At 38.1% G+C, this 27,437-nt stretch overlaps 1 protein-coding gene across 1 annotated transcript in view; it reads left to right on the forward strand.

Moving 5' to 3' along the window:
* The window catches only part of Smp_131220 (tripeptidyl-peptidase II (S08 family)), a gene marked incomplete at both ends in the record, with an annotated part of 65,770 nt that overhangs the window by 23,462 nt on the left and 14,871 nt on the right, over positions 1 to 27,437 (forward strand). The window contains 10 exons of the mRNA XM_018798417.1: positions 1,518 to 1,725; positions 4,500 to 5,023; positions 12,302 to 12,417; positions 15,403 to 15,561; positions 16,891 to 17,084; positions 18,271 to 18,371; positions 20,512 to 20,614; positions 21,632 to 21,766; positions 22,254 to 22,319; positions 24,117 to 24,643. Coding sequence (XP_018653361.1) covers positions 1,518 to 1,725; positions 4,500 to 5,023; positions 12,302 to 12,417; positions 15,403 to 15,561; positions 16,891 to 17,084; positions 18,271 to 18,371; positions 20,512 to 20,614; positions 21,632 to 21,766; positions 22,254 to 22,319; positions 24,117 to 24,643 — 2,133 coding nt within the window. The remainder of the gene's footprint in view (positions 1 to 1,517; positions 1,726 to 4,499; positions 5,024 to 12,301; positions 12,418 to 15,402; positions 15,562 to 16,890; positions 17,085 to 18,270; positions 18,372 to 20,511; positions 20,615 to 21,631; positions 21,767 to 22,253; positions 22,320 to 24,116; positions 24,644 to 27,437) is intronic.

Consider the following 27,437-nt stretch of genomic DNA (forward strand, 5'->3'; position numbering starts at 1 on the left):
AGATCAGCTCGTGATTTAAACTATAATAAATTTAACTAATAAACACATAAACATTGGTACAAGGAGGCAACAAACAGCTATTTGCCACATAATTCATTCGATTTGTTTGAGGGCTGGATTACTGCCTGGGTGCCCAAACACAAACAGGTGGTTTTCTTAGAGGACCATTCCTCGAGCCTTTGATCTAGAGGTCTAATCCACAACTCAGTACGCCAGTGTTGGGAGATGCAGTCTCATGGTAGCCGGTGGCCAACAACAGGTTCATACGCCACTTGTTCTCTGGGGATCCTGGAGCACATGGGCACCATTGGTTTGAAATCCGGGTTTTCCAACTCCTCTAGGTGGATCTTCTATATCCACCAACCTGTTCAAAGCGCCGGACATTCGCTTTTCGTTCTCTCAATTTCGTAAGCAACACCCGTGGTACGAGAAGACAGTGAGTAGGATTTCTCTAACAGTCACTGTATACGCGTGGCCATGTGAGAGCACTTGAAGAGGGAGAGTTCAATCTCCCCACCCTTGGCCAGTACCAGGGCATTCGGGGGTAATATATAGCTTAAAGGAAAGATTGTAAATATATCAAACCGAACGTATGAAATCGTGAATATGATTATCTATTCATCGACATTATATCCTCTGAGCTAAAGGGTTTAATTATTGGGTTTCCATTGTCATTCTGGGATACATTATCATCATTATCATCACGTGGAATTGATTTTTCCCGCTATTTCACAACTTTGAAAAGAATTCCTTCTCATGGACTTCATTTTAATTTATTGTCTTCATTTGTTTACTGAATTTAACATTAATGAAATAACTGAAAAACTCATTTCCTTCATAAAGTAGGCGTCTATAATGTTTTCCAGAAGAACAATAAAAACTTGCCAATCAAATCATTTAGCTCAGAGAACATAACACCACTGAAAATACTCGCCTCACCTGCAAATCTTCACATTTTTTCAGTGATTAATATATAAATGCCGGTGATCTGATATCTTTTTTGTGTGTTGCAACGTTCATTGTTAACTATTTGTTCGTGGAAGTATTGTAGAGTGCAATGGAATCCTCCCAAACCATCTTATAATCTTAAATAGTCGTTTGTCGTCTGTCATACTTTCGTTTTTTCTCTGTACTCTACCTAATACTTCTTACTACCACTGACGAAGAATACCATTTGTAATGTAAATTATAAATTTACGATAACTAACCGAATTACTATAGGTTTTTTTGCATATCCCAATTGTTTCATACACCTATGATATATGTATCTCATAGACCTAAGGTGATCTTTTTGATATCGGGAAAACTATTTCGGTTCGCAGATTGATTTAATATCTACGGGATTTATGGAATGAGTTCCCAATCAGGTTTCCTGTTGGTTCACTTATATAAGACTTCATCTGTACCTAAAAGTTGAATACTTATTTAGTCATGGGATAACATAAATTAGTTGACCAGTGTTCATTGGAATTAACGTCTATGGTTTTTAAATATTTACCTTAAATTCTTCTTGTTAGCTCGTCAATAAAATTATTACCTGTACCTGATCCATGTATAATGTATGGTTGGCATATTCGATTAACTGTTTCTGGACCTGGTTGTACACTACAAAATCGTGGAATCTGGTTAAGACGTGGTTGGTTACTGAGTCCACGAGCCGTGAGCAATGTGGCCTCATTACCCTTGTTACGGTACACCGTGAGTATGAACATTGAATTTGACGAGGTTAGTGTTATCTTTTTTTGGGGGACTTGTAACTACTACTATTTCAAATCAATGCGAATAATCCTGAAGATATAATGTCTTGTAATAACCATTTTATTAATGAGTTGATTGGATATTTTCAAAGCCATATGAGCTATCAAAACAGTTTTGTGTTTGTAAAACGTTTCCCTGATTTTCCCCACTATAAAATGATATCCAAATGATTTAAGGTTATCTACATCATGAACTGATGCAAGCTGGATAGCAATAATAAACCAAGCTGCCTGTTAATCCAAACTTAGGACTTCTGAAGTGTTAACACCCAAGACATCAAACTACGAACTACCAGCTATATAGTGCCCGCATCATCCATTACCATTGGTAGCTAAGTAACTAGCTCATTTGTAACCTCATAGATCATCCGTTCATACTTGATCAGTGATACATATTGCACATACAGAATTTTAGCTTTGTGGTGGAATCGTAGAGTTGTGGTTTACTCGCGCTAAAGTATCCGACTTTCAGTGGCTGGATCATATCACTAGCCCTCACACTTGGTGTATGTGACTCAAAGTCAATTACACAAGTATGCATCCGATAAACCAGTAATCTAATAGAATCATTAAATCATTCATATATTAGACAAAATCATCCCACCACTGGGTGATTATGTAAGCAGTTAAAATAACGCTCCATTTCTCCTTAAAACTAATGATAAGTTAAATTGCTTAGATCGAACAATGAACAATTTATCTGCGTACATGATCACGTACTCTTTACCATATACCCAGTCAATAACTATTCTGTCATATTTCAACATAACTCATATCAAGAACACATAATTTGCCTGGCTCGTACTGTGCTGTCCAATAATCATGTAAGTTTACTGGATGAAGAACTGTAAATGACACATCAGAAAATTGTCAGGCTATCTACCGATTTGTCTTGAAAGCACATTCAATCACTATTTATTTTCACCTACAAAACAGCGGTTATTTGAAATTGAAGTAAAGCTTTGACTTTCATATCCTTACTTTGACTAATTAAACTAGATCCCTTTTGAAAATAAACTTTGTCATAGATTAATGAAGTCTGAGATAATTAAGGAACATTTTCCAAATGAAGTATTAGATTATGGTTTTTCTACTTTGCCGAGTAACTCTGTAATTTTGTGCAAAATGTGATCGGTTGTCCTCACCTGTGCTCTCCTTCACTACGTATACACTAATGTCGCATTTGAGTTTGGATGCTCCCTAACTTTCTTCTGTCGTGGTTAACAGCGTTTGTGGACGTTGAAGGTGGTTACCTCATGCATAAAACATATTCTAACCACCTCAGTCAATTAAGATTCAGCACGTCATCAGATGACTTACCATATTTGTCTAGTACCCTGTGACTATCCATGATATTGTTCCTTCAGTAGCCCTAGAATTTGCGACCAGCGTTTCTTCTAACTAGAAACTTATCGATGGTGTGTAATCATGATCTCACTTGGGTAATTGAACCCATATCTTTTGGCATATGCTTTGCTTTTTGACTGCTGAGTCAACTCTTAGTGATATATAAATCCGAAATCGTTCAGCTGATGACGATGAAGTATGACAATGATTCGGCCTCATTATTGATGATGGATGATTGCTTCACTGTCGATATGAATTATAGTACCTCACTTGTTTCTTGTGTAAGTGTCACCTCTGTTTTCTTCACAGTTTTTCTGATCATACTTGACAATCGGGAACTACTATAATTCCCACGGTGCAAAGTAGGAACACTAAAGACTGGTGCGATGAAGATTTATTTACTATTTGAAAACAAGTCATCCAAAAACACGTTCTCATTAAACTGAATACACTCACGTCTATGCACTGATTTTACACACCATTGATGATTAGTTCACAAACAGTATATAAATAAAAAAGTACACAGGATCATCGTAAAATAAATACGTAGTCCACGGTGAATAGCACAAAGTAGATAATTGTCACATTCGACGAAAATCCACACCTATCATACTGAATAAAACATATTGACTTGAAATTATATTGTGATGTACGCTATTTATGCTGACAGATATAAGTAGTATGTAAAAGCAATCGGAAGTGGAAACATAGCAATTGGAGTAACTACAGAATTAGAAGAATGATGGTATATGTGAAGGATATCTGATAGAAGATATCCAAATCATATAATTAATGTATGATTTTCATATTTCATGACGGCATTGTGTAATTTTATAGTAAACAATAAATTGGTTTATCGCACCTGTTTTCGTTCACTACAATATCATGGTTCGCAATCTCAACCAAAAGTTCAATAATCTCTACAACCCTGTACTGATAATTATCATGTGCTCACTAGTGACTAGCTTCGAGAGGTAATTCTAGGAGTTCTAGTGAGAAGCCGTAATCAGTGGAATTCAACCGTGTCCGGTGTGAGGCACTTACCCACCGATGACGATGAAAGATGGTTGCGCCATATCGTGGATTGGTTGAAATCAAACATTAACACTGCTGGATACCGACTCAATGGTCTACAGGTTAAGCGTACCCGTGAAATCGAGGATCCTGAATTCTTATCCTGCGTGCGGGATTGTGGTTGTGCACGGCTGAGGAGTTCCATACTAGGATGAGATGGTCGTCCAGTGCTTCCGGGTTTTTAGTAGTAGTGTAGCATTGATCTATTCATGATCTCAATATAGGCAGTCTGATTTTTCTCGATTCTTATTATCGACTTAATGAATTTATTTTTTGATTTTTCTTTTTCGCTCATTAATTATTTCAAATCACTATTTTCAGTATGTCCCTATTGATATTCGACGAAACATGGAATTGCATTTAACTACAGAGGTAGCTTCTGACCTAGATAAACTAACAAATTATAATGCTTGGTTACAAATTGCATCAATGATAACTGTTACAAGTACACCAAGAGATATTAACTTAGTTATCGATCCAAATCGATTTAATCAATTATTATGTGAAATAAATGAGGAAATTTCTCCCTCAAATGATGAATATGATGCAACAATAAAAAAAACACAATATTCATGTAATAAATGTTTAGGGACTAACAAAAACCATTCTAAAGGACTCCTGAATCAACAGGAGATATCTTCGATATCAGAGAATCAATTAACGTCACAACTATACGCAGAACAACAACATCAGCAGATGCAACACAATGAACTATCAGGTTTCGGTTGGCCATCAAATCTAATTTCTTCAATTAAACATCCTTTTCATTCATTGCCTGTTAAATCACAGAAACCATATGTTATGATGCTTAGTTTTAAAGCTATTAATGAACCAGAAATGGGCAGGTTAGCAGATATACCAATAATTATACATATGCCACATAGGTAAGATATTCAGCTATGATTTCCACCTTATCTTACATATCAACTAATCTTTGATTTTTGTACAAATGTTTAATAGCCGATCGTGTAAGCGAATAGTCATGTCTGTGATAAATTAGCCCATTCATATATAATAGTTCTATACTAAATGATAAGTGGGAAATGTTAATGGGTGCATGCTATTGGTAAAGCCTTAGCCTAACAGAAACAGACATACCTCTGTCGGTTGAAAATCTGACTTAATTTTCTGAGGGATATAAATAGATACTTGTAAATATGTAGCAGACTTGAACAATCGCAGAACATAGTGGTCTGCTAAGTCAGCGCTGGACACTATTGTTTTGGAAGACAGATGATCTTTTTTTTACTGCTCATCTGTATATATTAGAGCTACAACTCAGTGATTCAAGTATTTGAATTCTGACGATTCCATTATTACCTTTAACCATTAATGGAACCATATACTTTATGTGTAATTACCGAGTAATACTACCAATCGACTCAAATTCAAGTGGATGGATCGTGATTCACATTTACTATCCACTTTTTAAAAACTAGTCATTTTAAACTACTCAACGACTCTTAAAACCAGCTTCTTATGTATATACTTAATGAATTGCGTTAAATTGACCTTGCTAATTTGTCATAATATAGATAGGTTCATTCAATACATGAATACCTTTTTATTAATAGCTATAAACACGCTTTATTCAGTATATTTCTTCAATTTATTGAATCATCATAACATTCTGTACCGTGTGTGCATACTGTTCTGTTTATTAAGGTGACCCTTTAAAGTTATGATTATTAAACATGATAATTAAAGTAAAAAATATATCGATATTATGTTAAGATGCTATTCCATTAATATATATAATGCAGAGTCTTCTGACCACCATAAGCAACTATGCAGGCATGTTCGGGATGCGATTCTCCCCCTCGAAGTGCAAATGTTACTTCAGGACTGGGTTGCATTGACACCTGAACTAATGATAGGGAGTGAAGTAGTTGAGCATGTCGACCGCTTCACTTATATTGGGAGTCTCATCAGCCCTTGTGGTCTGGTGTGTGACGAAATCTCAGCACGGATACAGAAGGCTCGTCTAGCTTTCGCCAACTTGCGTCATTTATGACGTAGGCGAGATATCCGTCTACCAACCAAAGGACGGGTTTACTGTGCAGCAGTTCGTTCCGTCCTACTTTATGGCAGTGAAACATGGTCGATAAGAGTAGAGGATATTCATAGGCTACTAGTATTCGATCATAGGTGTCTTCGAAGCATTGCTCGTATATCCTGGGACCACCGGGTAAGTAATGCAGTTGTTAGGAAACGGGTACTAGGTAAGGATGGCAAATCGATTGATGAAGTAGTGAAACTTCATCAGTTGAGATGGCTGGGACACGTGTTACATATGCTCAACCACCGACTTCCCAGACGTGCAATGTTCCATGTTGTAAGAGTAGGTTGGAAGAAAGCTAGGGGCGGTCAGACCAAAACGTGGCACCAATCCATGAAGTCACTGACAATTGGACTGAGTCATGTACGTAGGTGTAGACTACCTGGTTGGGATTCGGGAGATGATAGCAATCGATGGTTAGAGACGTTGAATGACATGGCTGAAAATCGTTTGTAGTGGCGAAGGTGCATCCACTCTTTGTGTTCTACCAAATTCTAATCTTCCGAATTCTTCATGTCTCCATCTTTTTTTCTCTTTCCAAATTTATTTCACTGGATTATACTTCTGCAATAACATCTTCAAGCCGTAATCTTTCAAATTACTGCTTATACTCTTACTACTTCTACCACTATGGGATTTGAATCGACAACTGCACCTCTGTGCTAATATGGTATGGCAACTTGAACTGATGTAGGTACGTACGAAGTTCTACGTTGTGACTGACTGACTGACCATTAATATAAACAACGTAGAAATCGGCACAAATTTGCATCTTTTTACCTTATCATACTTTGAACGAACAAAATCGGGAATGAGGAATATAGGATAGTATTAAAACTCGTCGTTTAAAGCATCTAAACAATGACTGGAACTGAACCATTAATATTAGTCCTTACTGTTCACTATATTCTTTCAACCATTAAGTATGATTATCTTATGGATAGCTGTTAGCAGGACGTAGCCTGAATTAAAGCACCTTGAGAAAATCTACCTATTTACTAGGTTCTAAAAAGGGTCATAAATCTATGTGAGGGATTGGAATTGAGATTTAGAGTTAGTAGTTGGTGGTAGGGATTCAAGTTAGGGTTTTCATCAGTAACTGACACCATGCATAGTGCCAAAATGTTATTTGGCCATACAAGTGAATGAGCTTCTCACCAAAATCCAAGACTTCCTATCTTAAATTTGATTAGTTCGTCCATAAGTTATAGTCTCGCCGATAAATGGAAAAGACTCTACAATCTTTTTGTGTGAAAATTATAAATGTATGAACATTTTCCTTACTGTATCGACTTAATTTTTTAATATTGTTTTGTAACATAATACTACTTTCCTGAGTTCTTAGCAGTAGTTCCATTTGGGCTTCAAAGGCCTAGTACGGGCTAATGGTGGGGAGATTTAGCTCTCCCTCTTCAAGTGCTCTCACATGACCACGTGTATACAGTCACCCTTAGAGAAGTCCTACTCACTGAATTCTCACGGAGAGGGTGTTGCTTACGAAATTGAGAGAACGAAAAGCGAATGTCTGGCGCTTTGAACGAGTTGGTGGATATAGAAGATTCACCCCCAAATGCCCTGGTACGGCCGAGAGTGGGGAGAGTCCACTCTCCCTCTCGAAATGCTCTCACATGGACACGCGAATATATAGCCTCTGACAGGGAAGTCCTACTCACTGCCTTCTCATGGCATTACCGTTGTTTACGAAATTGAGAGGACGAAAAGCGAACGTCCGGAGCTTTAACCGGGTTGGTGGACACGGCGAGTCCACCTAGGGGAGTTGGAAAACCCTCATTCCAAACCAATGGTGCACATGGGCTCCAGTATCCTGATGGAACGAATGGCGAATGAACCTATTGTTGGTCACCGGCTACCATGGGACTGCATCTCCTCACGATGCTCCACTTCCTTGTGGATCAGACCTTTAGGTCAAAGGCTCGGGGTGTGGCCCTCCTAAGAAAACCACCTGCTTCAGTTTGGGCACCCGGGCAGTATCACAGCCCACACACAAATAAATGAAATGATGAATTCTATTGACGATGCTATTCTCGCTTATACTAGAAGCAAGACAATTTACACTATTATTATTATTACCATTATTATTATTATTATTATTATTATTACTATTATTTACTACGTCTCTTTTTCACTCCCTTTATTCCCAAATTGTGTACCCTTACTTTCCAACTTATGCAGTAGCTCGCCCATGGTGGAAACTCTGTCCTATCTAAACGATCTCCAGTCACTGTCTGGTTGAAAGTGAATGCTTCCACCGATTACGAATACTGAAGCAGTCTTTCTGAAACCACGTACGCCGTTCAAGCTGGCTTCCTTCAACGTTCGCACACTAATGCAGATCGGACAACAGATGGGGCTGGCTATGTCTTTAGAAAGTCTTAATGTTGATGTTTGCTGTCTATCCGAGACCTGTATTCAAGACTCTAGTGAAGTACTACAAATCCGCTCTCCATCTGTCGCTTCGAAAAGCTTGTTTCACGTGCGCTTATCCGGGGACTCTGTGGCATCTTCGTCTGGTCTTGCAGGCGTTGGTGTTGCACTAAGCGCTAGAGCTGAGGCAGCACTAATCGATTGGATCCCCATTAACAGTCGGTTATGTGCTGTTGGATCAGAAAGTTCCATCAAAGTGAGAAGAAACCGGCGTGAGAAACGGTGTCTTTTCGTCATCTCCGTCTATGCCCCGACAGATTGCAGCCCGGATGCAATCAAGGATGAGTTTTACCACCAGTTAACTGTTCTTCTCGAGAAAGCGCGTTCGACAGATATTGTAGTATTAGCCGGAGACTTGAATGCTCAGGTCGGGCGTCTAGGCACAGAAGAGAGTCGTTTAGGTGGCCGATGGGGACTTGTTGGTCGCAGGACAGATAACGTGGACCGTTTGCTGCAACTGTGCACAGACCACAACCTGTTTCTGGCCAGCACTAACTTCCGGCACAGTCATCGCCGGTGTGCCACCTGGCGTCCTCCCTCTGCATCTCAAGCCTGGACTCAGATTGATCACATCGCGATCAGCTACCGCTGGCGTGGTTGTGTACAAGACTGCCGCTCCTTTTGGAGTACCTATCTGGAGTCTGATCATGCCCTGGTCTGCGCCAATCTCACCTTACTTTTCAGTGGCCGAAGGATTGACCACCACCAACGGATCGATGTTAGTAAACTGGCTGCAACATCTGTTGCAAGTAAGTATCGAGCGGAGCTAGCCTCTAGGCTAGCTACCATCCCACCGAAAAGTATAGATGAGCATTGGTTGCATCTTCACGACGCCATGAAAATGGCGAGTAAAGCCGCTTTCGGCTTCGCGAAACGTCCCGCTTACAAGCACTGGGTTTCTTCTGGCTCCTTACAACTGATGGAAGCCCGTCGGTCTACTCCGGGTGACCGTGAGTTTGACCACAAACGAAGGCTGTTACGTAATGAAATCGGGCAAAGCTTGCGTAAGGACCGAGAAGCCTGGTGGTCGGAGCGTGCTAATGAGATGGAAGCAGCAGCTGCATTTGGTAACTGCCGGAAGCTCTTCCAACTCATCCGAGCCACTGGCAGCAAGAAGTCTGGTGTGAGTGAAACAATCTACGAGGATGATGGGATGCCAATCACTAACATCTCTCGACGTCTTGGACGATGGGCGGAATTTTTCGAAGGGCAGTTCAACTGGCCTGCTGCTCCGGCAACATCAACCAGTTTGTCCTGCCCCCATGGCTGGTGACGACTGATCCACCAAACGAGGCGGAAGTCCGCAAGGAACTCCAACTCTTGAAACGTTACAAATCACCGGTCCCAGATGACTTACCTCCGGCTCTTTTTAAAGATGGTGGTGACTTTCTGGCTAAGGAACTGACGGTGTTGTTTGCAAAGGTTTGGGAGCAAGAAAGTGTTCCAACATCATGGAATGAGTCAATAGTCGTCCCTATCTTTAAAAAGGGTTCACGTTGTTCCTGTAACAACTATCGGGGGATAAGTCTACTTCCGATTGCGTCCAAACTATTGGCTTCTGTCATTCTTCGTAGGTTGTTTAAAACCCGAGAACGATTGACTCGCGAGGAGCAGGCTGGTTTTCGTTCTGGTCGAGGATGCATTGATCACATCTTCACCCTCCGCCAAATGTTAGAACACCGTCATACTTATCGCAGGCCAACAATCGTAGTGTTTCTTGATATCAGGGCTGCCTTCGATTCGTTGGACAGGACTGTTCTCTGGGATTGTCTATTGAAGAAGGGTGTGCCTGAGAAGTTCGTTAACATCTTAAAGGCCCTGTATACGAACACCTCAGGCAGAGTGAGGGCATACAACCACCTTTCTCCCTTGTTCCATTCGAGCAGTGGGGTTAGGCAGGGTTGCCCAATCTCACCATTCCTCTTCAACTTTGCCATCGACGACATCCTGGAAACAGCTCTGATGGATGTAAGTAATGGCGGTGTGGATATGTTGCCTGGAGAACGACTTCTCGACCTCGAGTATGCGGATGATATTGTCTTACTGTGCGATAACGCTCAAGCCATGCAATCCGCACTTAATCAGTTGGCAATCAGTGTCCACAGGTACGGCATGTGCTTTGCACCCTCCAAGTGCAAAGTACTCCTACAAGACTGGCAGGATTCTCATCCTGTACTCACCCTAGATGGTGAGCAGATTGAAGTAGTTGAGAAGTTCGTGTATCTAGGTAGCTATATAAGTGCTGGTGGTGGCGTGAGTGATGAGATTGATGCACGTATAAGGAAAGCCAGAGCGGCTTATGCCAATCTGGGCCATCTTTGGCGCCTTCATGATGTTAGTCTGGCTGTAAAAGGTCGGATCTACAACGCGTCGGTGAGAGCAGTTTTGCTGTATGCTTGTGAAACCTGGCCTCTCCGAGTTGAGGATGTTAGACGTCTCTCTGTGTTCGATCATCGTTGTCTCCGAAGGATTGCTGACCTACAGTGGCAACACCATGTTAGTAATGCAGAGGTTCGGCATCGTGTGTTCGGGCGCAGAGACGATAATTCAATTGGTGTCACCATCTTGAAACACCGACTTCGGTGGCTTGGACATGTTTTACGAATGTCGTCCCAGAGACTTCCACGTCGTGCATTATTTGCCGACTCTGGGACTGGTTGGAAAAAGCGGAGAGGAGGTCAGTGTATGACATGGTGTCGTGGCATGAAAGAGAGCTGCAAAGGGCTAGCTTCTGTTGGTCCTTCACGACTCTCTGGCTGGGGTCCAAGAGATGGTGCAACACAGTGGCTTGAGACGTTATCGTATATGGCTCAGAATAGAAGCCAGTGGCGATCCTGCTGTAACCTTCTTTTACTTTCTACATAAAGAGTAGTTCTAACTTTCTTAACTGAGTCTTCTGGTTGTACATTTCAGTCCGCCTTATCTTTTCATCCCTTCTCTTCCTACTTTCATTATTTTGTGTGGCGCATATGTATCTGGTGCCCTTTTGTACCAATATATATGTGTTTAAATAAATAAATAATAAATAAAATATAGAAGATTCACCTAAGACAGTTGGAAAACCCAGATTTCAAACCAATGGTGCCCATATGCTCCAGGATCCTCAGGGAACAAGTGGCATATGAACCTGTTGTTGGTCACCGGCTACCATGAGACTGCATCTCCTAACACTGTTGTACTGAGTTGTGGATTAGACCTGTAGGTCAAAGGCTTGGGGGTGAGTCTCTAAGAAAACCACTTGTTTGTGTTTGGGCACCCGGGCAGTAACTCAGCCCCCACACAGATCAGTGTTAAGTTCTACTGGCCTCATTGTCACTGTGTAACGAACATGTATTTAGTGCCCCCTTGTAGCAATATTTATGTGTTCAAATAAATAAATGAGCTTCAAAGACTTTTGTAAGCAAATACTGACAATCTATTCATTCATCTGTCTTGTAAATCCTCTCGTAATTCATATGTAGCATAAACAACTTACTAATTAGCAATTTGTTTTTGAAATGTGCTATTTTGTGTGTTGTTGATCAGTGTCTTTCATTTTCGACTTCATCCGTTTTTCTCTCTTTTACTCCGCCATATTTACTCATTATCGTTTTTTTTCATGCACAATATCTGTTTAAAGGTTACATAGAGATTGTTTTTCGGACCACCCACGTTTCTTGTTCTCAGATAGATTTGATGCTAAAAATAAAGTAAGAAGATGGTTCATTGAAGTTCCGTATGGAGCTACTGCGGGGAGTAAGTTATCAAAACCCATTTCACTTTATAATTTTGCCTATTTTATTTTTGTGTATACAATACCTAAACTTGATCAGTCATGTAACTAGATTATGTGAATAATAATGCAATACATATGTCTCATGTGTAATATTCTAGGAGCGTATAATTTAAAAGCATTCTAAATGTCAGTGAAGCAAACAGATACAAATCAAGCATATATAAACATGAATTGGACTTGACTCAGCCAAAATCTTTAAGCGGACCATTAATTAATCCATGTATCTTTAAATTTGGGACAGTAAATAGATAATCAGACATACAGACAGACGAGCATGCATACGTATGCATAAAATGCAAATACAAGATAAGTATTCATCACTATGTAACGCATTCACTTATTATTATTATTATTTGAACACATAAATATTGGTACAAGGAAGCACCAGATATGTATGCACCGCACAAATCTCATTTGATTTGTGTGAGGGCTGTGATACTGCTCAGGTGCTCAAACTGAAGCAGGTGGTTTTCTTAAGGGATAACACCTGGAGCCTTTGACCTAAAGGTCTAATCCACAAGGCAATGGAGCGTCGTGAGGAGATGTAGTCCCATGGTAGCCGGTGACCAACGATTGATTCATACGCCATTTGTTCCCTCAAGACACTGGAACCCATGTGCACCATTGGTTTGGAATGAGGGTTTTCCAACTCCCCTAGGTGGACTCGCCGTGTCCACCAACCCGGTTAAAGCTCCGGACGTTCGCTTTTCGTCCTCTCAATTTCGTAAACAACGGTAATGCCATGAGAAGGCAGTGAGTAGGACTTCCCTGTCAGAGGCTATATATTCGCGTGTCCATGTGAGAGCATTTCGAGAGAGAGAGCGTACTCTTCCCACTCTCGGCCTTACCAGGGCATTTGGGGGCAACGCATTCACTTATCAATTTTCAATGTATTTGTAGCGTCTAGCATTTTCCCGTTGATTTAGTGAATGAATGTTGTATATGAAAGCATAATTTTTACTGGGGATTTCATTTCAAACCCTGACTTCAACATCATTCGCTTTGTTCATCCAGTAAGTTGAAATGCGCTATAGTAGTATGTTGAAATGAAGTCTCTAGAGAAAATTACATCCTTAGATTCAGTACCAACTCGCTTAATGATTCGAAAAACGCTCGAAAATGCTAGATATTGAACTTTATTGGGCATTAAAAAGACTGGCTATCCTCATCCCAAATGCACATTTGTTATAGGTTATAAATGACTAAAAGAAATAAACAACAAAGTATTAGCGGACTTAAAATTGTATGCCGGTCACGTGACTGTCTACATTTATATTAGATCAGAGAAGAGTAGATTTTCATGGTGAGTGTGTATAGTGTACTATTGCTACAAAAGCGATGTGTAATATCTCATTCAACCATAGTCTAAATCAGTCTTTCTATCCTCTATAATCTATCATTTTTGTGTTTTCTACTCTTCTCCGATTAATCTTCACAACTATTAATTACCCATTAATACAACTTTTATTGATTCTGTTCTTCATACATATCAGTTGGTTAAGTATAGTCATCTCAGCATTCTTCAACTTCCTTTTAATATCAGATTTTTATGAAGCGATTTCAAACACGATATCACTTCGAGTATTTTTTGAAATTATTTAACATTGTTCCACTTTTACTATGGACTAATTATTTTTAACAAGTCCTGCGTGCGGTATCGTAGATATGCACTGCTGAGGAGTCCCATACTAGGACGAGGCGGCCTTCCAGTACTTCCAGGTTTTCAATGATGGTCTAGTTTAGATCGACCCATGAATTCATTAGTTAAAATTACTACAATCTCCACAAATCCCCATTCCGAGAATAAATTGTGTTGTATCTAGAGCTTTGATCCTTACTATGCCGCGTACTACTAGACTACTTGAACGATCGAACCCACAACGTCGCAAGAGAGAAGACAGAAGACTAGTATGTAGGAAGTTTATTCCCCAAAACAGTGTCAAAATATAGTACAGAAATCTCATATGTTTATAGTTTTTGGTTGAAAGTAAATCATCATTTCGGATAACCAATAGGCACATAGGGGGTCATTCTTATCCATCCAATAGGGAAGCTACACGTCGACATTCTAGAATATTTCCCTAGCAGTGATTGGATGGAATGTCTGCTCTTACTGGGCTTCTTAAGGGTTCCTAAAGTTTACCAACGAGCCATCCTTACACTTCCCTCCTTTGAAGTCTGTGACGTATGACTTTCTTTTTAGATCTACATGAAACATTGTTATTGCTCTCCTTTTTCTGTTCACCACCCTTATCGGCTGTGCGCTTTCACTCTTACGTTTTCCAAATCGTTGGTTGGGGCCTTCCTTCGGGCTTTTCTGCGTTAAATCCACCAGCATGTGGAACGGTAGTTGTGTATCTACTGTTGCTGTTCTATGATCTTTTCTTATCTGAATAAATATGTCTGATACACTTTCCGTCCCTTCTCCGGACTAAATAAAGTACCTTCCCGATACGCCGTTCTATGACACCTGGTTCCCATTTCTGACCGCCTTGATACCACTTTACAAGTACTTTCTCACCTACCTTTAAGCTGCGGGTGCTCGTCTGATACTTGTGTACAGGTTTTATTGTTTTCTTGGGTGGAAATATTCTGTCAAATATTGCTGGGTTCTTTGCTGCTTCTAGACATGATTCGCAGCTGGGGCACAATTGTTCTATATCTTGGTCCATAGAAGGCCAGTTTATAAATAGGATTGTAGAACTTGAGTAAAAATAAAATGATCGAAAAGAATATTTTCTTCACTGAGAATCGTCTTTGTTCTTCTTCAAGGATAGCATTATATTACTTTGTATTCATATGACACTTAATTCCGAAATCTTTACATATTAGTGCAGAGTTATGATATGGAACTGATTGAGACGAAATATCTCATCAACTAATTTGTATTTTGATCTAACCTTGCTGGTTTTCTTCTTCATTTACCCTCATTTTCCTAATTCCAGTTTTACGTTTAGCACGGATAGACGATGATGGAGATAAATCGTGTGAATTTACGATTACTGTTAATTCACCATGTATTGGTATGGATTCGGATAGTCAAGAAATTCGATGGACATTTGTTGAATTAAATAAATTTGGTCAAACTAAATCAACTTTAAAACGTATGTATATATATAAAATAATTGAGTAAATATGTATTTAAATGACTGAGTTTACTCGGGGAATCGTCGATGTTCAATACACATGTCATTCCCAGCTATTTCAGACATTTTCCCGTTGATTTAGTTGGTGCTCACTTATATCTAGAGTTCTGCATCGATAATGGTTGATTGACTGGTTCGATCGATGAAGGTTTCATACTGGAATGTAATTTTCATTATGCATTTCACAATGTATGATGTACTATATTTGTCTTTTTCATCCAAAATATTTGACGGCGCTGCAATGATATTTTCATAACGGACAGTTGCGGATACCGTCAGACTTTTGAAAATGAAAACTCTAATGAAAATTATACTTCGATATGAATCACTCACTCACTGGATGGACGGAGAAATGACGAGAAGTGCTGGCTAGTACAAACTTAGTGAACACTGAAGACTTTTTGAATCACTGCAGCCTTTTCTGTTATATTAACCATAATGACATTTCTGTCTTTCATTTTTCTGTTGGTCTGTTGAGATTAATCTAAATTTGAGAACATTCATTATTTTAAACTTACATCAGGAGTACCATTGAAAACTACGCAACATTGAACATCTCATGTTGTGGGACGAAAAGGCTTTTTATTATAAATGGACTGTATTTTTAAATGCGAGCTATAGAACCTCGGCATATTGATCAAAAAGTGTCGTACTTGTACGATATGAAAGTACTCACTTCTAATAAGTCCCAAACTGAGATGAATTGGTCACTCGACGTTTGCTAGCTCTCAGCGATTAAATGTGTATTTTAGATTGCGCAGTTAATAAGAAAGTACATGAAAGATGTAGAAAAGAATTTGAAAGCTGAAAGTATCGTTCACTAAGTCTTCTTGGTCATAGAGTGATAAAACATACAAACTCCTTTTAAGTAGAAACCCGGAAGGTTAGTGTTTTGAATCAATATACCCTCCACAATGGTTAAAAAGTAGAATCAAACTTCCCTCAAACTTATCATGAAACATAATGAGTAACCATAGCCCGTTCTTTTTTTTTTGTATCCACACATGACCACCATTTATTGACATAGTTTGAACCTTTACAAACCATGGAAGAAAGATTGTCGCTTACTCATTTGTCTAGTCGCTTGTTAACACATCAAATGTATCAATCTCTGAAGATACAATTTAATTGCTAAACATTACTGTAGTTACCCTCATTCATAAAACCTCAAAAGATTATATCTCATCATTGAAGATTCATTACGTTTTATTTCCAATTCATTGCATCTACGAAATCCACTTACTTCCTCTGTCTCACTCTCTCGTTCTCCTTTGTTTCTTTCTATAGGCAATGATAAATATAGACCATCATTGAGTTCAGATGATTTCGACTGTGCATCACAATTTGGATTTCCTATTAAATGGGAGACAGATTGTTTAGAATTAACTATAGCACAACATTGGGGATTAGAAATGCCAGCTATTGTAATCGGTGAATTGTATTTTCGTGGTCTTGAACCGAGTCTTAAAAACATTGTATTGGTAAGTTTATAACGGGTTACTAGCACTAGTTCACGGTACTTGATTCTATGTGATAAATTCGACTCAATTATCTAACTGTTCAGCTGGGAAGCAGATTAGACTGAAGCAAGAGTTTATTCACAAAAATACGAAGCATTTACTAAGTTGAATTTAGGGTGAAATAAACTTCACAAAATATGGTCACTTATATTTAGTGCAGCTGGGATGTCTGTCATCAATCAATGACTAATCACTTGTGACTCTGGTTGGGTAAATCTTTTAATTTTCAAAATAACCAACACAGTCCATGCTAAGTACAAGCGTGTAAATTCGTTATGTAGGAGGTTTTTGATTGTCAACATCAATGAATAGATTGCTAAGTGATGAAATGATGTGGCCATGTGATGGCTAACCACAAGAACGTACCGTTTTTGTAAGCTCTTGATTGGCTGTTAGGTCTTTATATTTCGGCATCCTATCCAAAGTTGAAATCATTTAACTACAGAGTCACAACTGCACGTAAATAATTGCCTTTTTAATAGAGTGATTACGTATAAAATGACCCTCAATTGTATAGTGTATCTGCTTTATCATTCTGATTGTGATTCTTAAAGTTAAACTCTAGGCGGAAGATTTAATCAAATAAACAGTAGAAATGTGACATTCTTGCTATATTTGGTCGGTGTTGAATCTTAGTAGAACAGTGAATAACAATAACAAGAACTCACCCGTCGGCTTTCATGAAGTGACCAGTTACGTGTGTTGAAAAAGAATCAAATGTTACTCGTTGCAAGCAGCTTTATGCTCAGTAGGACAAAATACAACTGGTCAATAATTCGTACCCAACACAATAATAATGATAAATCATATCAAGGAATTCTCTAACAGATCTTGTAGTATAAAGTGTTTGTTATTAAGTTCATGAGTCAGACTAAGTTAGATAACCATCGAAATCCAGGAAGCACTGGACGGTTGTTTTGTTTCAGTATTGCATTCTCTAACAGTCCACATCCATATCCCCACTTGGGATCGGACTGAGAACGCTAGATTTTCGTAACAAGTTCTTAAACGCTAGGTCACAAAGCCGAAATCCATTAGTTAACATATCTAGATTATAACTGACTATTCTGTTAGTTTGACAATCATAAAGTTTCGAACTGTCAAGTTTATTATCATTCTATGTATTTAATCTGTTTCCTTTTTTTAGAATACAAGTGATCGTTATTGTCGTATCGGTTTACGTTCTAATTTTATTAATGAATCAATACAACCGGATATATGGTTAACTCATTGGTGTTTACCTGTCAAGTAAGAAATAATAAACATTTAAAACAATTCTTTCAGAGAGTTTTTGATTCATTTAAAGTAGAGTGTATTTACTCACATTTTATTGTATAAGCCCCCAAATGCCCTGGTACGGCCGAGAGTGGGGAGAGTCCGCTCTCCCTCTCGAAATGCTCTCACATGGACACGCGTATATAGCCTCTGACAGGGAAGTCCTACTCACTGCCTTCTCATGGCATTACCGTTGTTTACGAAATTGAGAGGACGAAAAGCGAACGTCCGGAGCTTTAACCGGGTTGGTGGACACGGCGAGTCCACCTAGGGGAGTTGGAAAACCCTCATTCCAAACCAATGGTGCACATGGGTTCCAGTGTCTTGAGGGAACAAATGGCGTATGAATCAATCGTTGGTCACCGGCTACCATGGGACTGCATCTCCTCACGACGCTCCATTGCCTTGTGGATTAGACCTTTAGGTCAAAGGCTCCAGGTGTTATCCTTTAAGAAAACCACCTGTTTCAGTTTGGGCACCTGTGCAGTATCTCAGCCCTCACACAAATCAAATGAGATTTGTGCGGTGCGTACATATCTGGTGCTTCCTTGAACCAATATTTATTTGTTTAAATAAATAATAATAAATAATCCAATAAATTACTCTAATGAGGTCATAAAAACACCGTTTTATAAAATCTAGAGCACAATAATTCTATCCCCTTTCAAAGCAATACGTATGTGCGGTAAATTCATTACTTATTTCTCGCTTTTACAAATATCAGTGAGTGTCCGGAGCTGAAGCTCTTCTGATACCTCGTTATCTCATCTTGTCATCATACAATGTTCTCAATCTCAAATATTTTGTCAGAATTGTGTTCATAGGAAAATTTCCAAAAATCAGTTTATTAAGAGTTATCTAGATAGTGAAACGCCAATCTAGGCAGAATAATAACTGACTGCAAACATTCAATATTTCCTTCAATACAGAATATCATCCGTCGTCATAGCTTTGCACCATGTTTACAGCCTTCATGACTTTTAATGAAACTCTTATTGCCTTTTGAAATGCTTTTTTATTCATTGAGGTTTCACCATTCACTGTATTACAACCACATCATTCATTGTACAAAAATTACTTAAATTTCATTGCTAATTTTATTCTGTTTTTTTTATGTTGTGTAATTATCACGCATTGATTTGTATCGCCACTCCTTACTAATCCCTTATGTATGAATGATTTGAAGAGTTTCTGTCAGTTGGTACATTCTCTGTACACTGTCGTGTGATCTGCTACATATATGATTTAAGCTAAATCTTATTGTCAGTTATATTTGTGAAACTATGATTAAACAACTATATCCTCCTATTAAGATATTCATGAATTTTGTATTCGAATTCTTAGATCTTTGTCTGTCTACTTGTGCTTTGTTTTATCTTTCTTTAGAAGTAAATTCCCTTAATGTAAATTAAACATGTAACTATTTTTCCATGGTCTTCTTAGATGACGTTTAACATTTACCGCTCAGGTGAATGCTTTTAATAATTCTATGTTCTTTAAGTTGAATGCTGTAACTGATAAGCGGTCACTGTCTTTTTAAAATCAAGAAGAGTAGGGAGTTAGGATTTTTGTTCAAGTGATTAAGGACTTAGAATTTGGCTGGTTCTTGTATATAAACGTACTGTCACTGTTTTCACATTTATTTTGACTGGCTTCTTGATTTGATCTGACCAGTAGCTTTGCGATGTTTTGATATCTTTTTCTCATTGGCTAATAGACTGGATCTTTTTCGATTGTTGAATATCAAGTCCCTGACTTCCTTCATAGTTAATAGACTGAATCTTTTTCGATTGTTCAATATCAAGTTCCTGACCTCCTTTATGCTGCTTTTTTCTGTATTTTGATTTCAAATTGAATTCTTGCCCGAATTGATCCACATTTATCTATATAAGCGAAGGCACTAGTCGTTTTATAGGTAGATAGACGGTGTTCAAGTGGACAAAGACTGAAATAGTGGCTGTTTCATTAGACGTAATGTAACTTAGCTTGTGTCCTTCGTAGGCTACCTACATCTATTCAAAAAAGTCCTAAGTATGTGGTTTTAATCTTTGAAATTTCCCCATTTTGTCTGTACTGAAATTTTTGTGTTTTTTATTCCTTATTTGTTTTTCAGGCCTCATGATTCGAAAATTTTTTATTTAGGTCATGGAATAAATGAACTGCTTCCAAACAATTGTGGTTCGTATGCTCTGCGTTTGACGTATCGGTTTAGTTGTGTACGTTTCGTTTTTAAACTATTATTTAGTTATTCATAGTTAATTAATTGGAATAATGTGTTTTATTCAACATGTGTCTTTGCTTAACACATTTAAATGTTTGAAGAAGTTCTTGTTTGAGAGACGAAACTGTAGTCATCTTTTACGCAACAGTAAACATTATGATTTATAAAAATGGGCAAACTATTTTTGTACTGAGATGTGAAACTATAGATTGATACTGTAGTGAATGAAAACTCAGGTGGGGATGACCAATTTGTTGTTGTGGTTTAGTAAAATGCGAAAATCATACATGAAATACACCATTTGCATATCTCCGAATAGTCTCTTACAAGTTTGATTGTTCCTTCATTCCTGTTGTTATCTTGATTGCTTTCAGTTTCCTTCTCTCTTCTCTTCACTTCAATCTTCTTAACCTTCTACCCTCAGACATTCCACTTCCTACAGGTGTTACATACTACTTATGTTTGCAAACATAAGGTAGAGATATTCTGTCCCCTAATAAAAAGTTGAAATTTACATATCAACAGATGTCATTGTCTGAATAGTCAATTGCTATTCTTTTGTCTGGTTTAAAAGTAAGAACTTGTACGAAAGAGAATCGTCGGAGTTCGGAATGAAAGTCAAAATGCTAGGTTACTGGGATGATGTATAACACAGATTAAGCTTGTTATCCATATCCAATCAGTGTTAAGATAGATAAACTACACTTCATACTGAACCATAGTGTCTTATGTGAATAGATTATGGTTAACAATGTCATCGAGGGCACTCATTTCATTCTATTTGAAACTTCTTAGCTAAATGTACTTTTCATGTTTCAATGTTGATGTCCACCTTAGGTCTCAAACCCACTATCATTCACTTCATATGTTTGCTAATGTTATTTTTTATTCAATCTTCTGAAAAATCATTAATATAGAACAGAGATAAGTCTCTACAACTGTGTATACATGAGTTCACTCTTAAAATTACTACATAGGTTCAACATACTTCCTTATTGTTTCGTTTTTTTAGCCATTCAAAACAGCTACAACCATCATTTCTTTGCCTTGGTTACAAGATATGCTTTATACCAGTGATTATTCAATTCATATATTTCATATTTATGATAATTGTGGCCGATATATTGGTGCTGGTGAATACGATGGAGTAAGTATCTTCTTTTATTTTGTTCGGTGAAACGTGATATTAAATTCAATTCATTTTGTATTGTTTGTTTGAATCTTCCTATTGATGATTAGGACTGCAATTGATCAGTCTCTTATTGGCATATGTTCACCCTGTACGGATCTTCTCAATAATGCCTTAAGTCACAAGCATTATAAACAAAGATGGATGTCGGCTAGCATTGGAATCCAGGACGTGTGTTTCGTCCTGTTTGGGACTCGTCAGCTAAATGTACCTGCATCCCAGAGTTGATGTTCACTCCGGGACTCGAACCCAGTACTATTCACTAAGTTGGCCGATGAGCCATATACTTTAGCTAGATATGTGTTATACTTTATTAACCATCACTCTGTTTCTCTTTCCTGGACATTATATGTGACTAGATTGAAAAAAATGACTTGGGACATTCAGAGTAAAATGTTGTGTCCATCCATAAATTCATGTTTATATTGTGTGTTTTTTATTCCAGCATCGTCAACAACGTCCGAAATTTACTTTTAATTTGCAAAAGGGTGATTATAAAGTGATTGCACAGGTACGTTTACTGTTTCAACTGATATGCGTTGTCATCTTATAACCTCATTTATTTATGAATCCTAAATTTCTATCGGTTATGCTGAGTAAATTTTACTTATTCACCGTTGTTCAATGTAAACAAACATGTCACATATGGAATACATGAAATTTCTACTAATTGATTGTACTGAACTATGACGCCAGTAAATTGTTCCTTACCAATAAATAGCAGCTCATACGGTACCACCTCAAAATATAAGGAGAGGTCAGAGCAAGTTTACTCAAAATAGCATACGAAGCATGCGCAATAAAAATTAAAAACAAAAAGACCATCTGTAACTGGTTCCAGGTAACTGTTTCTTAAGCTCCTAACATTAACAGTTCCAAGTTGAAAAGATCGTCTTTATTAACTCAGATTATTTTTCAATTATTTCGACAAAAGATTTTTTCATTCTATGATATAGTCAACCGGTAAGTGTCAAGTACCTACACACCTTTAACTGTCGTTGAATTAAGAATAAAAAAGTCAACGAATGTTAATGGAATATTGTTATGAGCTCAATGTTGTGTTGATCTTCAGATTAATTAAAATATTCTTAATAATAAGACCTAAGTGTGAATAATATTCCTTTGTTAAATTATACTTCTGGGTCAATACATCTGAGTTTGATTATTGTTCTTTCCCATAGTAAGCGCAACCGGAGTTTTGAGGTCATACGTATTGTATGAATCAGGAACTGCTTTTCCACTAATAATATTCCTATTATCTTGTATACTTTCTTATCTGTTTTTACCGAACCCATGTTTGGTAGTACTTGTATTCGCACCCTCTCTTCATATAAGTGGAATCATAAAACGATCATATACGGAATAGGTTCCTATCTGTATTGCTTCCATCTCTGAAACGTCATCAACTGGTACTAACTTGTCATTGGGACATATCCTTCACGGCTGACTATCTGCTGATTAAGTTTGAGATATGTAATTCACGATGGTCGTATGGTTCCCCATCCTGAGCTACAACCGTTTTCTATCATCTCACTATATCCTCGCTCAAGCCAAATTAAGCAAATAACCTTTGCATGTCACCTGAAACCACGTATCCCTAACGAGTGAAGCTCGAAATTTCAGGCATTGAGGAATAATATAATTGTTGGAACACATACTGTATGAGGCTTTACCAACAGAACTTCGTCGAGGTTCGGACCGTATAGAACAATTCACCTTCATCGTGTGCTCTCATTTTCTTTGAGTCGTTAGTTGGTCAATCCAATCACAAGCAACTGTAGCCCGAGAAGCGATCAATTTATTAAGTTCTCCAGGAGTTGGTTCTCTGTGAACTTGTCAACAGATTCTACTCAGTTAAACCACATAAACTGAAGAAAGAGTACTTCTATCAGCCCTAAAGTTCATAAGGAATTTAGATTAGGAGTATCATCCATTTGTTTTAAGGTTATAACACAGTCCTCTCTCTTTTTAGCATGATTCAACAGTGCATCTGCATTATTATAGTCTAAGTTCTCTCCGTCAATCAGACTATATAATATCAAACGAGTAACCATATGAGCTCGGTCAAATAAGCGTTTAAGTATCCCACAGGCTCTATGGTGACCTACAGAAGAGCTCAGCATCACTCACCCCACAATAGCTAAGTCTTTATTTGCCATACAGTAGTAAATAAAATACAACACCTCATTGATCTTTGAAACATCATAAACATGAAATGTTAAATTAGCCTGTATTCCTTTTAAAATTAGAACCCGAAGACCTTCAATCAGTTACACATCAAAATCTCTGATTTTTTTGTACTTGTTAGATTTGTCATGAAAGCGGTCCATCTTTAAAACGTGAACCAATAAAACCATTATCTGTCCCTTGTTCACCAGGGACTGAACTGTCGTATATGTTAAGTGAATACAAGAATGCTGATTCTACCGCAATCAATTCCACTTGGTCACCGTTACAATCATTACAAAACACTCCAATATTAGTAAGTTTTCGTTTAACTGGTGGAATGGAATTAGCCAGTGGTAGAAAAGGTGGTTCTTGTTTAACTGGACAAAGTATTGTACAATTTGAATTCAGCTCATTTCCTTCATCACTTAATTTGAACGGTACCAAATTCTGTTCAGCTATGGATCCTTTAACATCCGATGCAAAACAAACTTCAATGATCAATCGTAGTATATTGAATAATCATTCATCAAATGCAATTAAAAATGATCAACACACAGATAATATTGAATCAAATCGTTTTGAATTGGTAAAGCTGTTACCATGTCTTCCTAATCGAGTGAACGCATACGAAACAATTAGTATTTTTCTGGGTCTTACAAATGAACGGTAAGTGTTGATATATGTTTATACAATTAAGACCCACTAATTTATTTCAGACACTTTGTTGAACCACATTTGAAGTAGATGTTCATTTGAGGATAACCATCCTTTTCCGATGTTCAATAAATGTTATATGTTTAACACTTTGGAACCAGTGGTCTCATAATTAGAAAGACAGGCCTTGGGTTTCAACCCTGCTCCTCTGAATTAAACAGTTGGCTAGTTAGTATCATTAAAGTGGTGGCTCGGTGTTTAAGGTATTCAAGTCTGAACCATTACATCTCAGGTCTGAATCCCTCCCCACCTTCTTCAGTTTGAGCAACTGGCTAGTACTACTGTGCCTCATGCTTAGAGTGTGGCCTGAACAGATGTATGAGTCTGCACGTGGTGAATTAGCTTAAGTAAAATGTTACTAGCCTTGATATGCTGAGGGTTTATCTCAAAGCCGACTACATATACTTGTACATAGCAAACGCAATATTGCTGATTGACTGAAAGCAGACTTTTATAATATTGGCCCTCAACTCCCTGGTCTGTAGGCTAGGCATTCGCGTGCAAGACAGAAGGTCCTAGATTAGGTTATTGGTTGTGGGGTTGGGGATTCACACTGCTAAGGAATCCCACATAACAAGAGGAAACCGTTGTCCAATACTACCAGGTTTTCAGTGGTTGTATGACTGTCAGGGAAGTCCTAATCACTGCCATCTCGTGGTGGGGTTGTTGTTTACGAAATTTAGGGGACGAAAAGCGAATGTCCGGAGCTCTAACTGGGTTGGTGGACACGGAATGTCCACCTAGGGGAGTTCGAAAACCCTGATTCAAAACCAATGGTGCACATGGGCTTCAGTATCCTGAGGAAGCAAATGGTGTATGAATCAATCGTTGGTCACCGGCTGCCATGTGACTACATCTCCTCACGATGCTCCACTGTCTTGTGGATTAGACCTTTAAGTCAAAGGCTCCGAGTGTAACCCTTTAAGAAAACCACCTGCTTCAGTCTGGGCACCTGAGCAGTATCACAGCCCTCACACAAATCAAAAGAGATTTGTGCGGTGCATACATATCTGGTGCTTCCTTGTACCAATATTTATGTGTATAAATAAATAAATGAAATTCACAAAGCTACATATATAAAATTTGACTCATAAATTAATAAACTATTGGAAATTAAGTAGTCCTTCGAATTCTTTCTGTCCTGGTTGAAAAATGTGAGTTGTTGATTACTAGTTTGTGTTTAGCTCTAGAGATTATTTAAAAATTGTAGGTTTTATCGTGTATGGAGATTACAGAAGCTTTCTGTTTTTCAGTACTCTTGCGGTTATCATGACTAAATTCAATATTCTTAGAAATTATCAGCATATGTATGGTACCATGGTCTTTTTACTGACTATTCTACGCTACGATTTATAGTGTGTGGCTGCAACAATTCTTTTACTCAGTCATTTTCATTCTGATCACAAAGGTTCATCAACTTTTTCCGTGCTAATTTATGTAGTGCGAGAGTTAGAGCATTTGACTTTCAATCATTAAATTCCAGGTTCGACCCTCATTCCACGTATTTCTGTTTTAACTATCGTTTACTATCATTGCTCTTCACATTTAATATGTATCTCATACCCAATTACTTGGTAAGTGAACTAATTTTAAATTTAATTAGATGCACTATACATTGATTCTCATTCCGTGATTACAACCGATTAGGAAGTTCATTCATTCTATTTATTTTCATGAAGGGGAAAACATTTTTTTAAAGATTTCACTATCCTCCTACTTTCACTATCACTAACCTAAATATATTGTTTCCATTATTTTTTATTTCTTTTTGCATTTCTCTTTCAATCGTTTCATTATATTTTTTTCTATATAATTCAAGTTGAATTCTTCCATAGGGTCTTGAAAAGCCCCCAAATGCCCTGGTTTAGCCGAGAGTGGGGAGAGTCAGCTCTTCCTCCCAAAATGCTCTCACATGGCCACGCGTATATAGCCTCTGCCAGGGAAGTCCTATTCACTGTCTTCTCGTACCACGGGTGTTGTTTACGAAATTGAGAGGACGAAAAGCGAATGCCCGGCGCTCTAACCGGGTTGGCGAACACGGCGAGTCCACCTAGGGTAGTTGGAAAGCCCTGATTCCAAAACCAATGGTGCACATGGGCTCCAGTATCCTGAGGGAACAAATGGTGTATGAATCAATCGTTGGTCACCGGCTACCATGAGACTGCATCTCTTTAAGATGCTCCACTGCCTTGTGGACTAGACCTTCAGGTCAAAGGCTCCGGGTGTGGCTACCTAAGAAAATCACCTGCTTCGGTTTGGGCACCTGTGCAGTATCTCAGCCCTCACATAAATCAAATGAGATTTGTGTGGCGCATATGTATCTGGTGCCCCTTTTGTAGGGTCTTGTAATTCTCATGTTATCTTTTCATAGTTTAATTTCTTATTGTTCTAAATTCCAGTTATCCAACATATGCAGTACCAGGTTCATATTTTTCTGGAGCAATTGGATTCTATGATTCTAATTTACTACATAATTTAGTGAGTTTGTTAGATTTTTCTCTTTTTTTTCAAATTTTTTTCTAGTCGTTATGATGTGTGGGCGAGAATGATAATGATTGGTTGTTTTGCTGAGTCAGACACATGTAGATAGTGTGATAGGTGTTGTATGTGTTATACATTCCCCTATCCTTATTATTATTATTATTATTATTATTATTATTGACTAACTGTTCTTTATTAGAAGGGGCTTTTGTGGAGTTTTAGTATTTTCATAGTTGAAAGCGTTAGTCAATTGAAGCTAGACCAC

This window comes from Schistosoma mansoni, chromosome 6, assembly GCF_000237925.1.
Source record: "Schistosoma mansoni strain Puerto Rico chromosome 6, complete genome".
Lineage (NCBI taxonomy): Eukaryota > Metazoa > Platyhelminthes > Trematoda > Strigeidida > Schistosomatidae > Schistosoma > Schistosoma mansoni.